Genomic DNA, 17,632 nt, shown 5'->3' with positions numbered 1-17,632 from the left:
AGGAGTAAAGGTTAGTGTTGGCATACAGTAGGAGTAAAGGTTAGTGTTGGCATACAGCAGGGGTAAAGGTTAGTGTTGGGCATACAGCAGGGGTAAAGGTTAGTGTAGGGCATTCAGTAGGGGTAAAGGTTAGTGTTGGCATACAGTAGGAGTAAAGGTTAGTGTTGGCATACAGTAGGGGTAAAGGTTAGTGTTGGGCATACAGTAGGGGTAAAGGTTAGTGTTGGGCATACAGTAGGGGGGAAAGGTTAGTGTTGGGCATACAGTAGGGGGAAAGGTTAGTGTTGGGCATACAGTAGGGGGAAAGGTTAGTGTTGGGAATACAGTAGGGGTAAAGGTTATTGTTGGGCATACAGTAGGGGTAAAGGTTATTGTTGGGCATACAGTAGGGGTAAGGGTTAGTGTTGGGCATACAGTAGAAGTAAAGGTTAGTGTTGGCCACACAGAAGGGGTAAAGGTTAGTGTTGGGCATACAGCAGGGGTAAGGGTTAGTGTGGGGCATACTGCAGGGGTAAAGGTTAGTGTTGGGCATACAGTAGGGGTAAAGGTTAATGTTGGGCATACAGTAGGGGTAAAGGTTAGTGTTGGGCATACAGCAGGGGTAAAGGTTAGTGTTGGGCATACAGCAGGGGTAAAGGTTAGTGTTGGACATACAGCAGGGGTAAAGGCTAGTGTTGGCATACAGTAGGAGTAAAGGTTAGTGTTGGCATACAGTAGGAGTAAAGGTTAGTGTTGGCATACAGTAGGGGTAAAGGTTAGTGTTGGGCATACAGCAGGGGTAAAGGTTAGTGTAGGGCATTCAGTAGGGGTAAAGGTTAGTGTTGGCATACAGTAGGAGTAAAGGTTAGTGTTGGCATACAGTAGGGGTAAAGGTTAGTGTTGGGCATACAGTAAGGGTAAAGGTTAGTGTTGGGCATACAGTAGGGGTAAAGGTTAGTGTTGGGCATACAGTAGGGGGAAAGGTTAGTGTTGGGCATACAGTAGGGGGAAAGGTTAGTGTTGGGCATACAGTAAGGGGAAAGGTTAGTGTTGGGAATACAGTAGGGGTAAAGGTTATTGTTGGGCATACAGTAGGGGTAAAGGTTATTGTTGGGCATACAGTAAGGGTAAGGGTTAGTGTTGGCCATACCGTAGGGGTAAAGGTTAGTGTTGGGCATACAGTAGAAGTAAAGGTTAGTGTTGGCCACACAGAAGGGGTAAAGGTTAGTGTTGGGCATACAGCAGGGATAAGGGTTAGTGTGGGGCATACAGCAGGGGTAAAGGTTAGTGTTGGGCATACAGTAGGGGTAAAGGTTAGTGTTGGGCATACAGTAGGGTTAAAGGTTAGTGTTGGGCATACAGTAGGAGTAAAGGTTAGTGTTGGCATACAGTAGGAGTAAAGGTTAGTGTTGGGCATACAGTAGGGGTAAAGGTTAGTGTTGGGCATACAGTAGGGGTAAGGGTTAGTGTTGGGCATACAGTAGGGGAAAGGTTAGTGTTCGGCATACAGTAGGGGTAAAGGTTAGCGTTGGGCATACAGTAGGGGTAAAGGTTAGCGTTGGGCATACAGTAGAGGGGTAAAGGTTAGTGTTGGCATACAGTAGGGGTAAAGGTCAGTGTTGGGCATACAGTAGGGGTAAAGGTCAGTGTTGGGCATACAGTGGGGGTAAAGGTCAGTGTTGGGCATACAGTGGGGGTAAAGGTTAGTGTTGGCATACAGTAGGGGTAAAGGTTAGTGTTGGGCATACAGTAAGGGTAAAGGTTAGTGTTGGGCATACAGTAGGGGTAAAGGTTAGCGTTGGGCATACAGTAGGGGTAAAGGTTAGCGTTGGGCATACAGTAGGGGTAAAGGTTAGCGTTGGGCATACAGTAGAGGGGTAAAGGTTAGCATTGGGCATACAGTAGAGGGGTAAAGGTTAGTGTTGGCATACAGTAGGGGTAAAGGTCAGTGTTGGGCATACAGTAGGGGTAAAGGTCAGTGTTGGGCATACAGTAGGGGTAAAGGTCAGTGTTGGGCATACAGTGGGGGTAAAGGTTAGTGTTGGCATACAGTAGGGGTAAAGGTTAGCGTTGGGCATACAGTAGAGGGGTAAAGGTTAGTGTTGGGCATACAGTAGCGGTAAAGGTTAGTGTTGGGCATACAGTAGCGGTAAAGGTTAGTGTTGGGCATACAGTAGAGGTAAAGGTTAGGGTTGGGCATAAAGTAAGGATTAGCATTAGGCATAAAGGTTAATGTTGGGCATACAGTGGGGGTAAAGGTTAAAAAGATTACAGTTGGGCTAAAGGTTAGTGTTGGGGTAAAGGTCAGTGTTAGGGTAAAGGTCAGTGTTAGGGTACAGGTCAGAGTTGAGATAAAGTTCAGTGTTGGGGTAAAAGTTGGAATTGAGGTCAGTGTTGGGTTCAAGGTTAAAATATTTTCAATGTTAAGAAATAAACCTTAGTAACTGTAAATAAATCTTCTAATTTTAGCCCTACAGAGAGACTGCTACAAAGCACTACTACCACTGTATGATTTCCCAGAGGGTATAGAGGACTACTGCGCCTGTAAGATCTTCTACCTAGAGCATCCCACCAAGGATTACAACCCCTGTATGATTTCCTAGAGGACCCTAGCGTGCAAATAAGGTGATTTTGGCACTGCTGGCGTAGCGCCTGAGTTGGGCACAGCAGTTATGCTATAGTCCACAGACCGCGCACAAGTAATTCGGACCCCAAATCACTTTTCCCTCCAAGTTGCTACCACTCGGAGGGGGAATATTATTTAACGTCAGCGGGAATTTGAGCAGCAGCAGGGTGATCCTCCATTCGGCTCATCCTGTCCCCAACTCAACGGTGGCGTTTATACATATGCCCTACCGAGGACTACTATCCCTGCTTGATCTCCTGGAGCACCCCACCAAGGACTACTACCCCTGTATAATTTCCTAGAGGGTCCTAGATGACTACTACCCCTGTACAGTCTCCAAGAAGGTCCTAGAGGACTAATACCTGGTTGATCTCCTAGAGGGTCCTAGTGAGGACTACTAAGCCCTGTATGATCTCCTAGAGCAGCGATGGCGAACCTATGGCACGCGTGCCAAACCCGGCATGCGTAGCCGAATCTGCTGGCACGCCATCGCTGCTGCGCTATGTCCTGCTTGAACTGGCCGCGGCGTCTACTAGATGCCGTGCCAGTTCATAGCCCGAAGCCCCGCTCCAGCCTCCCCCCTCCATTGGCACTCAGTGATAAATTTGTCGATGTTGGGTTGCAGTTTGGGCACTCGGCCTCTGAAAGGTTCGCCATCACTGTCCTAGAGGGTTCTTCAGAAGATTACTACTCCTGTACATAGAGCATCTCACCAAGGACTCCTACCCCAGTATGATCTCCTAGGGGATACTACTGAGGACTCCTACCTCTGTATGATCTCCCAGAGGGTCCAGTGCCAGGTATACAAGAAGCAATTTCCTGTAAGATCGATGGGTAATCTAACAGGAAGTTGCATGGTGTGTATATGTCCAAACTGCTCCCGATCGATAACTGGATTGATTTTCAAATCCTTACTTTACAAAATCAGCATGACCAGTTGATCTGACGGGAAGTTTCACACAGTGTACTTAGCATTAGAGGACTACTACCTATGTGCCCTGCCCCCACTTATCATCAGCTATAATACTCATTCTATTATTCGACAGTTCTTGTATTATAATACAGTGGTTACTGTAATATAGAATAGTTATTTCATTACTTTTGTGATACAGCAGTCCTAGTGTTATAGAGTGACTATTATATTACACAGAGTGATCAATGCAGTGTGACACAGTCTACAAGGCTGCACATCCTGCTATGCGCCTCATTACACTGAGCACTGCTGCCGCTGTCATTAAACCTGAGCGCCTGGCCAGCCCCGGGCGTACCTGTTTATAGGCGTCCAGCAGGAAGCTCCTCCAGACACAGCGCAGCCCCTCTGGGGTCAGCATGCGGCGCCAGGACCTCTGGCCGGACTTGGAGCGGTTCAGCTGGAGCAGCACGTGTTTCACCAGAACCACCGAGTCGTAGAGAGCCAGGAAGAGGCAGTTGGAGAAGAACCCGGGCAGGATCTGCAGAGTTATCAGGAGGTCCACGCTGAGCAGCCCCATGGCCCACCTCCTCCAGGTACGGCTGAGTGCTCTGGGCAGCTACCCCCTCTTCATCCTCCCGGGCCCCGCAAGGTGCTCAGGCAGGTGCCGCCTATAGGCAAGAGTGGGGGAAGATGCTGCCTATAGGCAAGAGTTCCGCAGCAGTGCAGGCAGGTGCCGCCTATAGGCAGAAGTTCCGCAGGAGTGCAGGCAGGTGCCGCCTATAGGCAGAAGTTCCGCAAGAGTGCAGGCAGGTGCCGCCTATAGGCAGAAGTTCCGCAGGAGTGCAGGCAGGTGCCGCCTATAGGCAGAAGTTCCGCAGGAGTTCAGGCAGGTGCCGCCTATAGGCAGAAGTTCTTCAGAAGTTCAGGAAAGTTTTGGGGCAGAAGTTTAGCGGAGACTCCAGGTTGGTGATTGGAGGAGGAATGTGACCTGTCTGTGGCCGGGAGAGGCTCGGCTATCTGCTTTTGTCTCCCCTCTGCCCCCACCCCTCTCCGGAGTTCTTTTATGTAATTGCTGCACTGAGAGAAAGCCCTGCTGTGCCCGGGAGCTGCTCCTTGACGTCAGGCAGCACAGGGCATTTACTGGGGCTGGAGATGCTCTGAATAGGGAAAAAAGCCGCTCAAAGAAAAAAAAACAGAAACTTGCAAAGGCGGGACTTTGTTATTAAAGGAGAGGATAAGAGCAACTCCTCCTCCCTCCATACATCTCTCCGAACCAGCTGCTGGAGGCTGCACGGCTGTACCTGAGCGAGCCAGGGGCACCTTCCTCTGTGTGCTACTGACAGAGGGGACTACTACTCCCACTGGGAGTCTCCCAGCAGCTCCTCAGAGCTCCTAACTTCCTAACTGTGTGCTACTGACAGAGGGGACTTCTACCCCTAACTGCTCCTCAGGGCACCTGTGTGCTACTTACAGAGGGAACTACTACCCCCAACAGCTCCCCAGAGCACCTGTGTCTACTAACAGAGAGGACTACTACCCACACCACCTGTGTACTACTGACAGGGGACTACTACCCCAAACTGATCCCTTGACCTCTGCGTCAGGGCTGTGCCGAGGCATAGGCTGGAGAGGCTCCAGCCTCAGGGCGTAGTGTAGGAGGGGGCGCACAATTCATTCAGCTGTCATTCCTAATTGTGTATGAAGCAGAAAGAAATAAGAAAAGGGGATACATAGCAGTGACTGCAAGCCAGATAACTAGATATTAAGGTGTTGGGGAGGTTGTGGGCCCTGTGGCCCTCTTAGTCTAATAGCAATCAGTGTGTAATGGCTGTTGTGGGAGGGATGGAGGGGCGCACTTTGGTGTCTCAGCCTTGGGTGCTGGAGGACCTTGTCCCTGCTCTGCGTGCTACTGACAGAGGGGACTACTACTCCAAACTGCTCCCCAGAGCACTTGTGTGCTACTGACAGAGGTGACTACTATCCCTAACTTCTCCCCAGACCACCTAACTGTGTGCTACAGACAGAGGGGACTACTACCCTCAATAGCTCCCCAGACACCTGTGTGCTACTGGCAGAGGGGACTATTACCCACAACAGCTCCTCAGACACCTGAGTGCTACTGATAGAAGGGACTACTACCCCCACCTGCTTCCCAGAGCACCTAACTGCTACAGACAGAAGGGACTACTACCCCAAACTGATCCGTGGACAGCTGCCTCTGTGCTACTGACAGGGGACTACTACTCCCAACAGCTCCCCAGAGCACTTTTGTGCTACTGACATGGCCCAGGGGACTACTACACCCAACAGCTCCCAAGAATGCCTGTGTGTTATTGACAAGGGACTACTTCCCCAACTGCTCCCCAGAGCCCAGACGACCTGTTTGCTACTGACAGGGGACTACTACCCCCAGCAGGTTCCCGGGCACCTAACTGTGTGCTACTGACAGGAGGGGACTACTATCCCAACTGCTCCCCAGAGCACCTGCCTGTGTGCCACTGACATAGGGGACTACTATCCCCAACAGCTCCCCAGAGCACCTAACTGCGTGCTGATGACAGAGGGTAGGGACTAGTACCCTCAACAGCTCCCAGGGCACTTACTGTGTACTACTGACAGAGGGGATTACTACCTCAACTGCTCCCCAGATCACCTTTGTGCTACTGACAGAGGGGACTACTACCCCCAACTGCTCCCTGGCACCTACCTCTGTGAGCTACACCCAGCGAAGACTGACAGAGGGGACTATTAACCCTAACTGCTCCCCAGGCACCTATCTCTGTGTGCTGCACCCAGCGGGGACTGACAGAGGTAACTACTACCCCTTACTGCTCACTGGGGTACCTACTTCTGTGTGCTGCACCCAGCGGGGACTGACAGAGGTAACTACTACCCCTTACTGCTCACTGGGGTACCTACTTCTGTGTGTTGCACCCAGCGGGGGCTTACAGAGGTAACTACTACCCCTTACTGCTCCCCGGGGCACCTACCTCTGTGTGCTGCACCCAGCAGGGACTTACAGAGGGGATTACAGCCCCTAACTGATCCCCAGGCACCTACCTCTGTGTGCTGCATCCAGTGAGGACTAACGGGACTACTATCTCCAACTGCTCCCTGGGGCACCTACCTCTGTGTGCTGCACCCAGCTGGGACTGACAGAGGTAACTACTACTCCTCACTGCTCCGAGAGAGACCTACCTCTGTGTGTTTTACCCAGTGCAGATTGACAGTAGGGATGGTCAGTGAGGTGCAATAATTCCTGAGTGAGTGCTTGAAAAGACCCAAAAATGGAGGGGAAAGAAAACAAGAGCCCACTCTAGTATAGTACAGTACTGTATGTAAATGATCCAAGATTTTTTTAGACATACAGAAGGTAGAGTGATACTCACAAGTGTGGGTCACCTAATAGGCAACCACTGTATAAGCAGATGGGTAGAACAAACTGTGATACCCCTCCACCAAGGGCGGACCATAACACTGGAACAATCGATAATACAGAGGCGGCAAACAGTATAAAATGCATTAAAACTTTTTTTTTTTTTTAAAAAGCAGGAGCAGTGGACTTACCTCCCAAAAAAGGACATAAACAGCCTAATTCAAACAAAAACAGCTTTACTTTTATACAACTACACTTCGCAATGCCTTTCGCAGGTTTTCTGGTTAGAGGTCCCATCATTTTTGTCCATGACTCTCATTTGTGTAACCATGTGAAATAGTCTGTCGAATCAAAACTCTAAACCAAAAGTCTGACTTATCCACAACCCAGGCAACCGGAATTTTCAACTAACTGGCATGACTGAGGGACAACAGGAAATGCTTTTTTTTTAGAGGGGGGGGGGAATGTGTAATTGAGGAAGAACTCCCTAATTCTCCTGCAGAGTACCTGCACATCACTCTTACATGTACCCACCACATTCACATTGCCTTGGGCCTGATAGATGTTCTTTGTTCCGGTCTGTACCTTCTACAAGTACTCTTACCAAGGACTAGTTTTAAGCTGGGTCTACACCGAGCGATGTGTCTTATCAATCGAGCCGCTGATGCCGCTCGATTGATAAAATCCGACAGGTCCGATCTCGCCGCGGCCGATTCCCTGCTCATTCCCCATGAGCGGACAATGGCAGGGAATCGAGCGGAAGATAAGCGGCGCCGGCGGGGACGAGGGGGGAACGAATCCGACGAGCGGGTACGCGCGGGCATGCGGCAGAGTCGATTCAGCAGCTAATCAAGCCGCCGGATCGCTCCGTGTAGATTAGGCTTAAGGCCTCATTCACATCTATGCAACACAGATGGCCATGCGATCGGAACGCAACGAGTACGATCGCATGCCATCTGCGCTGCTACCCGCTGCATTGCTGATCCCATCCATTGAAAGTGAATGGGTCAGCTCTGCGCTTGCGGGCAGAATGCATGCAGAAGTACGCAAGCGCATCATAGCACATCATACTGCTGCGCAGTGCATTTGATGTGAATGGCAGAAGGGCTGTCTATACCCTTCTGCCATTCTTGCGTGTTACCACGTCATACGTATGATGTGAACGAGGCCTAAGTCTATGACTAAAAGTATTATGTGGGCATACACACTTCGTTTATGCGCCGGTATCGAGCCAGCAGCTCGATGCTGACGCGTCTCCGCTCGTCCGCGTGTGCGCCTGGATTGATTCCCACTCGTCCCCGCGGGTGCTTCTTATCAGCGCTTCGTAATTTTCTATTGTCCGCCCGCGGGGATCGAGCGCGGTATTGGACAGGTTGGATCTTATCAATTGAGCCATCAGCGGCTTAATTGATAAGAACTATCTAACCGTGTATGCTCAGCATTAGAGGCAGAAGATCCACTGGATATCCAGGTAACTTGTATTGTTTACAAGGGAATAAATATGGCAGCCTCCATATCCCTCTCAGTTCAGTTGTCTTTTAAAATTCCTAAGTGTTGGCAGTTAACAGATGCATTTTATGTTACATACTTTCTATCAACAAGATTGTAATATGCAAATTAGAGGAGTCGGAGTCGGTGGAATCCTAACCTGAGGAGTCTGAGTCGAAGGATTTTTGTACCGACTTAAAAGGAAATCAATATGGCAGACTCCATCAGTGGTGCTCAGCAAGATTTCGGATATCCGAACTACCCAGATAATCCGAACTTTTTCCACTATCCGAACTTTGAATAGCAATTCGGATATTTTTTAAAATTCGAATAGACTATCCGAGCAAACTCGGATTTCCCATCCGAAATCCGAAATCCGGGCAGATAGTTAGTTCAGATATCCGAGCAGAAGCCAAAATCGCCTTCAATGGCCAAAATCCCTTTCGAAGGGAGGGAGGAAGTGAGGGAGAGAGAGAGAGAGAGAGAGAGAGACGCCTCCGAAAGGGTTTTTTGCCACTTTAAGCCATTTTCAGGTCACTTCCGGTATTCTATCCGGATATCTGAATCCGGCCGCATAGTGAGGTCGGATATTCGAATCGGATCCGGATTGGAACATTTTCAACTTGGATGTCCAACCCGGATCGGATATCTGGGTATCCGGTTCCGAATTAGATCCAGATAGTGAAAAGTGGTATCTGAGCAGCACTGGCCTCCGTATCCCTTTCTTTACGTGTCCTTTAAACTAATTTGGAGCAACTTATTTTTTGCTTGCTCTTGGCGCAAAAGGAATTCAAAGCCTTTAAGGGCTAGTTTCCACTATTGCGAATTCGCATGCGTTTTCCGCATGCAAATTCGCATAGCCAATACAAGTGGATGGGACTGTTTCCACTTGTCAGGATTCCTTTGCGGTTTTCTGTGCAGAAAAAATCTGCTCGGCAGAGCCATCAGAATTCGCATACCGCTATGCGATTCGCATACAATGTATTGAAAGGAATACTATATAATATATGAGTGTCACACTGATATAATATATCAGTAATATATATCAGTGAAGTACTTATACTGAAGTGTAGTTAGGGCCCGTTTCCACTTGTGCGGTGGGAATTCGCCGCGGTAAAAATTCGCATGCGGATGCGAATTTCGCATGCGGTTATATGCGAATTTTCATGCAAATTCGCATATGATTTTGCATGGATGACGATGTATGCGAATTTAACCATGTGTGCTTTTCCATTGATTCCATGCGAAATCGTATGCGAATTCGCATGAAAATTTGCATACCAATACCACATGCAAATTTCCTATTAAAGGAATACTTGAAAATTCGCATATAACCGCATGCGAAATTCGCATCCGCATGCGAATTTTTACCGCGGCGAATTCCCACCGCACAAGTGGAAACGGGCCCTAACTACACTTCAGTATAAGTACTTCACTGAAGGCGCAATAAGGGCCGCAGTTCAAGGTTTTGCCATGATTATTTGTCACATAAGACCACCGCCATGATATTGACCAGTACTTTACTCTCTGTCCATCCCTGGTACGTGGCTGGTTGGAAACTGCTGATCCCATAATTCACTTTTAGAAGGCAGCAATATTGGTCATGTGACCATCCTAGGGGCTGTGAGATGCAGGTGGGTGGTGCCCAGTAAGTGCCCTGGCCTCATAGATGAACAGTAACTCTATTAAACCAGCTGAGTTCTACTAGGATTACAGAATAAATTGTGTGACTCTATATGAAGTCATCCAGATGTACAGAAAGGATTGTAGCAGAGACAATGTATCCACCTAGTAATTATATGAATTCTGATCTCTCCTGATAGGCGATGCCTCCGCCTAATAATTACGGTACATGAGTTCTGATTACTCCTGATAACTCTCACCACTTCTGGATTGTACAATCAATAGAGATGCTGTCTGTGGCACCATTGTATGAGACACAAAACAGATTTAACCATTTCCCCACTGCAGGTTATTTTCCATTAAAAACTTTATTGCATTTATTCACCAATAATGTTATCGCCACTTATCACACCTAAGCGATCTATATATTTTTTTTGCAGGACAAACTAGGCTTTCTTTGGGTGGTACTTCTTGCTAAGAATTATTTTATTTCGGATGCATTTTAATGGGAATAATGAGAAAAAAAGTATACTGTAAGTCATTATTTATCAGTTTTCAGCCATTATAGTTTGATAATAAAAATTGCTACTGTAGATAAATACCCACACATTTTATTTGACCATTTATCCTGGTTATTGCAACGTGTAAATTAGGTCCCAGTACAATATATGGTGGCAGTATTTTATATGGAAATAAAGGTATATTTTTCCCAGTTTTGTGTTTGTTTATATCAATAATTACAAGCCCGCATTTGCAAAAATAACAGTAATATGCCCACATGACATACATATTAAAAAAAAAGCTGAGTCTCTAAGGCAGAGGTCCCCAAACTTTTTCGGTCAAGGGCCGGGTCAACATACGTCAGACTGCTGGGGGGCCGGAACATACATAAAATGATGGTGAAAAACATTACATTGAATCTAGGTATTGATTCCTTCCAGTCATGCCCAGAGGAGAACTCCCAGCAGCCAGCCAGGGGGATCGCATTCCACCTGCGGACCTTAGTTTGAGGACCACTGCTTTAAGGTATCTACTTATATGTTTTTTAAAATGCTGTCACTTTGTTTTGGTTTTTTTAAAGTGTTTTATTTTGGTAACTGGGAAGAAAGTAGAAGGGATTAATAATTATAGGGGATGTATTTCTGTAATGCATTTTTATTTTAATTTTACTTTTTTACATTATATGTCCCCACACTTTATCCTATGCACTTACAACAGTACACAGAAAAAAAGTTTGTTTCTTTTCATTTCAATGAATAATCACTGCTACTTGCTGGAGCAGTGATCATTCATTCATCAGGCACTTTGATTGGCTTTAGGAACACATGTTCCCATTCACTACCCTCCCTATGCCACCTGTTGTGTCACACGTGAACAAGGTTTTCTCTGGTTTTCCCAAATGACATCTTTATATTATGTGAATAATTGTAAGTGAATGAGATAAAGGTAGAGGGGGGGGGGGGGGGGGTTAATAACAATGATGTCATGATATATCAAGTTACAACTCAGCTTCCTTCCTAAATGGAAATGCTTCCAATCAAAATTCTCCATATTCTTAATTACATCCCAGCCCCCCACAAATGGCCCCTTGTAATTCTGGATGTGGAGCAGAAGACAGAGAGGAGTTCTTTTAAGGTGGCCATACACTGGTCGATTTGCCATGAGATCCGACCAACAGATAGATCCCTCTCTGATCGAATCTGATCAGAGAGGGATCGTATGGCTGCCTTTACTGCTAACAGATTGTGAACCGATTTCAGCATGAAACCGATCACAGTCTGTGAAGCTGCCCCCTTCCCCAGCATACATTACCTGCTCCGGCCGGCGCGTGTCCCCTGGTCTCCGCTGTCCCTTCTATGTGCTCGGCTCCTCCAGCTTCACTGAACTTCCTGCCGGGGAAGTTTAAACAGTAGAGGGCGCGCTACTGTTTAAACTTTCTGCCGGGAAAGGAAGTTCAGTGAAGCTGGAGGAGCCGAGCACATAGAAGGGACAGCGGAGACCAGGGGACACGCGCCGGCCGGAGCAGGTAATGTACTGCCGCTAGTGTTAGTCGTCGGGCATTCAAACGCCGCTATTGATACACTCCCGACCCGCCGGCGATCGAGCAAAATCTTCCGCACGGACGAATTGACAGAAATGATTGATTTCGGACGGAAATCGATCATTCTGTCAGTGTTTGCGCAAGGATTTCACAGCAGATTCGATCACAGTGATCGAATCTGCTGTATATCGGCGTGAAAATCGTTAGTTGTATGGGCCCCTTTACTTTTAGAAGTCAGGCTCAGTGACATCACTATTGCTGTGTCATGTAGGAAAAGCACAATAAACCTTTCTGAACTCTACCCCCATCACTGCACAACCAGTGTTATCAGGCTATCAGGTGTTCCCATCCTGTTTATGGCCCCAATTACTGCTATCTTCTGTGCTGGGATGTCTGCAGACATCTGACTGACTGTCTCCCCAGATTAGTGTCTGCAAAAAGAGGTTGTTATTAATGCGGACCTGAACTCAGAACTTCCTCTCTGCTATAAAAGATAAGCAACAGCATAATAACCTTAACAGAAAAAAAAACATTTCTTTGTTACAACTCATACAAATCCCGCAATAAATCTGCAGTGTCTACTTCCTGCTTTCATGGAAGCAGACATAGGGTTAACATCCTTTGTTTACAAATTAGCTACACTGCCGAGGCAGCCAGCTGACACAGCTGAGAGATCAAATTACAATTGTGATTAGTCACAGATTAGGGAGGATTAAACAGGCTAAACTGTCTAAATATTTCCAGGGTACATTTCTCACATTTTTTTTTCTGGCCTGTGCAAGAGTTCAGGTCCACTTAAAAAAAACAACTTTAAAATAAAAACTAAATAGAAACATTCAGGGTTTTTATTGCTGTCCATGTCCCCAGTCTTCAGGGACGTAACTATAAATTATGGGGACTCCCAGGAGCTGAGTAAGCTTTAAAGAGACTCTGAAGCGAGAATAAATCTCGCTTCAGAGCTCATAGTTAGCAGGGGCATGTGTGCCCCTGCTAAACCGCCGCTATCCCGCGGCTAAACGGGGGTCCCTTCACCCCCAAACCCTCCACTGCAACACTTGGTCGCAGACTTGGTCGCTCCTGGAGGCAGGGCTAATGGCTGCAGCCCTGCCTTCAGTCGCGTCTATCAGCGGCGCATCGCCCCCTCTCCCCCGCCCCTCTCAGTGGAGGAAGACTCCCGCTGCACGGAGGGGGATTTGGAGGTGAAGGGACCCTCGTGAAGCCGCGGGATAGCGGTGGTTTAGCAGGGGCACACATGCCCCTGCTAACTATGAGGTCTGAAGCGAGATTTATTCTCGCTTCAGACTCTCTTTAACTCACAAAACTCAATCTACCTAAGCTAGCAAGTAATAATTTGTTGGAGTGTGTGTAATTTTCCTTCTTAAAACAGAAGGTATTTGCGATAATGAAGCTTTAAGTGAGCAATTGTGGTTTTCCACGATGCATCGTGGGAAACCACAGTTGCTCACTTAAAGAGAAACCGTAACCAAGAATTGAACTTCATCCCAATCAGTAGCTGATGCCCCCTTTTCCATGAAAAATCTTTTCCTTTCACAAACGGATTATCAGGGGGCTCTTTATGGCTGATATTGTGGTGAAACCCCTCCCACAGTGTGATGTCAGGACCAAGGTTCTGACATCACACTGTGGAAGCCTTGTTGCATTGTGGGAAATAACAGCTGTTTTCAACTGCAAGCAGCATCTCCTTCCAGTGACTTCGCCTGCCAGCAGTAAAAATGTCACCATGTGATAAATGTCTGAATGTAAATCAGGGAAAGGAAAGGATTTTCCAATGAGCAAACACTGACTAAATAATTTATACTTAATTATTGTAAAAATTAAGCATTTTCTATTACGTTATTTTCTCTGGCGTTCCTCTTTAAAGCTGAATTATCGCAAATACCTGCTGTTTTAAGAAGGCAAATTGCACTGAGCGTTGCTTTTTAATAGGAGGACTTTTTTGGTCTCTTTTATGCTGGGAACACACAATGCAATTTCCCACCCGATCCACGGGAAGCTAGCGATTTTTTCCGAGTAAGCGATCAATTTTGAGAAGTTATCATTGGAAAATTGATTGCTTTATCGATCGGTAGCAGTTTGGACATGTACTCACGATACAACTTCCTGTCCGATTACCCGTCAATCGGACAGGAAATTGCATCGTGTGTTCCCAGCATTAGACCGCTATGCTTTTTTTTAGTAGTTCTGGGTAAACCCGAGCAGGGCCGGTTCTAGACTTTTTGCTGCCTGAGGCAAACTTGTGAGGATGTCTCTCCCCATTTCCTCCCCCCCCCCTTCCGAGCTGGAATGATCACACAGTACCCAACAATTTGTACCATATGTTATAACTGCGGTGAGCCTCAGTATAGGTAGGTAGCCAGGTATAGGTGCCCCCAGTATTGGTAGCTAGGTACAGTTGCCCCCAATATAGGTTAGCCAGGTATAGGTGCCCCCAGTATAGGTAGCTAGGTACAGTTGCCCCCAGTATAGGTTAGCCAGGCACAGTTGCCCCAGTATAGGTTAGCTAGGCACAGTTGCCCCAGTATAGGTTAGCTAGGCACAGTTGCCCCCAGTATAGGTTAGCCAGGCACAGTTGCCCCCAGTATAGGTTAGCCAGGTACAGTTGCCCCCAGTATAGGTTAGCCAGGTACTGTTGCCCCCAGTATAGGTTAGCCAGGTACAGTTGCCCCCAGTATAGGTTGGCCAAGCACTCTCTTCACTTCCTGTTTCTGCCTGGTGCTGTCCCCAGACTTCTGCTGCCTGAGGAAGTTGTCTCCCTTGGCATCATGGGCGGACCGGTCCTGACCCCGAGCTGCTTGGGTATTCTGATGTCAGAGTGGTTAATACACAGCAATATCTCTGCACACTCTGTTCTGCCTCCACTTTATGAGCATATAGTCATATTACACTGGTCCATCTTATGATCACCCCACAACACCAGACCATCTGTCTCGGCTCCGGAGGTCTTTGTTTGATTTGCTAATTGGTCAGTGAGACACAAATCACCATTTTTCATTGACTCACAGATATTCTCATGGTCTAATCACATCCCAGATGAAGCTGGTCATCGACCACGAAATGCATCATTGACGTGACTGATGTGTTTTCTGCTTACTCTTCATCTATCTCTTCCTTGTGTTGTTGGATGATATTTGAAAGATTTCTTGGGATGAGTTTCTCCAAGAGTTTGTCTACGCAGAAGGATTAAGTTTGGAGTTTGGATAACTTTGCAGCTTTAGCTTAGAGATGACTAAAATGGCAATACATGTCTCAATACATGCTTTAATAATATCTAGGCTTGAATACTGTAACACTCTCTGTGGAATACCAACTAACACACTGGCACCCTCCAGTCTATACTGACCTCAGCTCCTCGACTCCTCCACCTCTTTTCCCGCTCCTCCTCTGCTGCTTCTTTCTGTCAAGCTCTGCATTGGCTGCCAGTTAACCAGAGAATCCACTTCAAACTCCTAACTTCAACCTACAAAGCTCTCCACAATCTCTATCTTCTGTACATCTCCTCACTAGTTTCCAGATACCAACTGTAATCTCTTGTATGGACACAACCATCTTCTGTCTTCCTTTAGCATCACCTCCTTGCATTCACATATACAAGATTTCTCAAGAGCCTCACCCCTCCTCTGGAATTCCTTTTCAACACACATCTGTCACTCTCCAGTCTTGGAAATATTTAAGTGCTCCTGGAAATTCCATCTTTTCAGACAAGCATATTATGTAAAGTATGCCCGTCCGCCTCTCAACAATACAAGCTTCTTACAGCATATGACTTGCTTTACACTACATGACCGCTTGTGTATGGCCCACCTCTTGTTTCCCCTCTGTTCCTTTAGAGCAGGGGTGTCAAACTCAAATACAAAGTGGGCCGAAATTGAACACTGGTATTAAGTTGTGGGCCAACCTCAATGTCTGCTGGCCACCTTCCTCCCTTATTAAGTTCCCTGGTGTCTGATGGCCCCCCTTCAACCCCTATACAGTTCCCAGGGGTCTAGTGGTCCACCTCCCCCTTCCCTACACAGTTCCCTGGTGTCTAGCTGTCCTCCCTTTCCAATACAGTTCCATGGTGTCTATTGGCCCCCACCCTCCCCTATACAATTCCCACTAGACAGTTGTCCCCACCCTCCCCTATACAGTTCCCTGGTGGTTAGTGCTTCTCCCGCCCTCCCCCATATGACTTCCCTGGTGATCTAGGGCTTCATCTCCAATATAGCTTCCCTGGTGGACTGGAGTGAGCCAAACTTAATGCAAAGTGGGGAAACCACTTGGGGGCCAAATTTCATTGCCCTGAGGGCCAGATTTGGCCCGCGGGACGGGGTTTGACATGTACGCTTTAGAGTGTAAGCTAACAGGGCTCTCTTTTTGTGTCCTTTAAGTGTACAGAGCCACAGAAGTTGATGGTGCTACAGATCAATAATAATAAAAAAGTAAGGTTTTATTTTGGGTAGAAGTTTAGGGTTAGTGTATAGTAGTGATGAGCCTAAATTTCACATTTGTGTAATTTCACATGGTAACTTGCTATTACAATGTGAATTTATAATTCATCATTTTCAGCAAACTCGTTATTCATTTTGTCGTAAGTCGTAATGTTGAATCTTGATTTCGTGTTGTCTCATAATTTGGGGTTTAATTTCGTGTTATCTCCCTTAATTTATCCTAATTACGGTACTTCATTTCGCTTAATTTATCCTAGTTATGCAAAAAATCATCCTTATCAATTGTAATTAAGTAAAAATTGGTCATAATTAGGCAAAATTGTGCATAATTACAAATTAGCTATAATTAAAATAATTGTGATTACAAAAATTAAACATATACTCGTGATTATGCAAAATTGAACACAATTTTTTTTGCAATTTCGATTTTGCTGATGATTGTAATTGCCATTATGAAGATTACGCAAGATTACGAAAATGCTTAATTTACTATTACAATCATGACTAGTGTTAGAGGGAAGGGTGTGAGTTGTAGTTGGGCCCCTGTTCTGACTCATAAGTAGTGATGTGGACGGGTGACGGTCTCTGCCCTCCACTAGAAGAGATCACTGAGTGCGGACAGAGACAGCAGACAGGAGCGTGTAGCCTTTTCTACTGAAGGGCTGGTGGGTTAGCAGGACCACCAACGTAGCTACTTTTCAGGGGATTCAGTGTGACCTTTTCAGGAAGAGGTAGAAATATGAGAAATATTTCAATAATCTTCAGTGAGAGAGAGAAGAGCAGCGTATTCCCAGCGTAGCGCGCTGTGTGTATGGCCTGTACAGCGTATCACATCACCGGGGTATACAGGCCATACCACTAATCCGCTCATTACCTGACTCAGCTCCTCTCCCATAGTGTCAGCCTGCTGTGCTCCCAGTATTCCCTGCTGAACTCTGTGCAGAAGCCTCAGACAGTCTGATCAGACCTCCCCCCCCCCTCTCATCGATTCTGGCTATAATACCATACATGCCCCCCCCCCCCCCTAAGTGTTGTGTTACCAGCTATCACTCTCTCTTTTTAGTGTGCTCTCTTGTTGTGTTGTGCACTCTTTTTATTGTGTTCTTTTTTTGTGTTGTACCTTCTCTTTGTATTGTGT

At 46.8% G+C, this 17,632-nt stretch overlaps 2 protein-coding genes across 2 annotated transcripts in view; one reads left to right on the top strand and one right to left on the bottom strand.

The window, feature by feature from the left end:
* Positions 1-4,666, bottom strand: part of DIO2 (iodothyronine deiodinase 2) — a 47,268-nt gene extending 42,602 nt beyond the window's left edge. The window contains exon 1 of the mRNA XM_068254447.1: positions 3,874-4,666. Within this exon, the coding sequence (XP_068110548.1) occupies positions 3,874-4,095 (222 nt within the window). The 5' untranslated portion in view covers positions 4,096-4,666. The remainder of the gene's footprint in view (positions 1-3,873) is intronic.
* The window catches only part of LOC137533616 (uncharacterized), a 75,557-nt gene that overhangs the window by 36,976 nt on the left and 20,949 nt on the right, over positions 1-17,632 (top strand). The window contains exons 2-4 of the mRNA XM_068254960.1: positions 2,449-2,568; positions 3,884-4,111; positions 10,947-11,031. Of these exons, the coding sequence (XP_068111061.1) occupies positions 2,449-2,568; positions 3,884-4,111; positions 10,947-11,031 (433 nt within the window). The remainder of the gene's footprint in view (positions 1-2,448; positions 2,569-3,883; positions 4,112-10,946; positions 11,032-17,632) is intronic.

This window comes from Hyperolius riggenbachi, chromosome 9 (assembly GCF_040937935.1).
Source record: "Hyperolius riggenbachi isolate aHypRig1 chromosome 9, aHypRig1.pri, whole genome shotgun sequence".
NCBI lineage: Eukaryota > Metazoa > Chordata > Amphibia > Anura > Hyperoliidae > Hyperolius > Hyperolius riggenbachi.
Note: the sequence above shows the minus strand (reverse complement) of the source record. Positions and strands in the feature narration are given on the sequence as shown.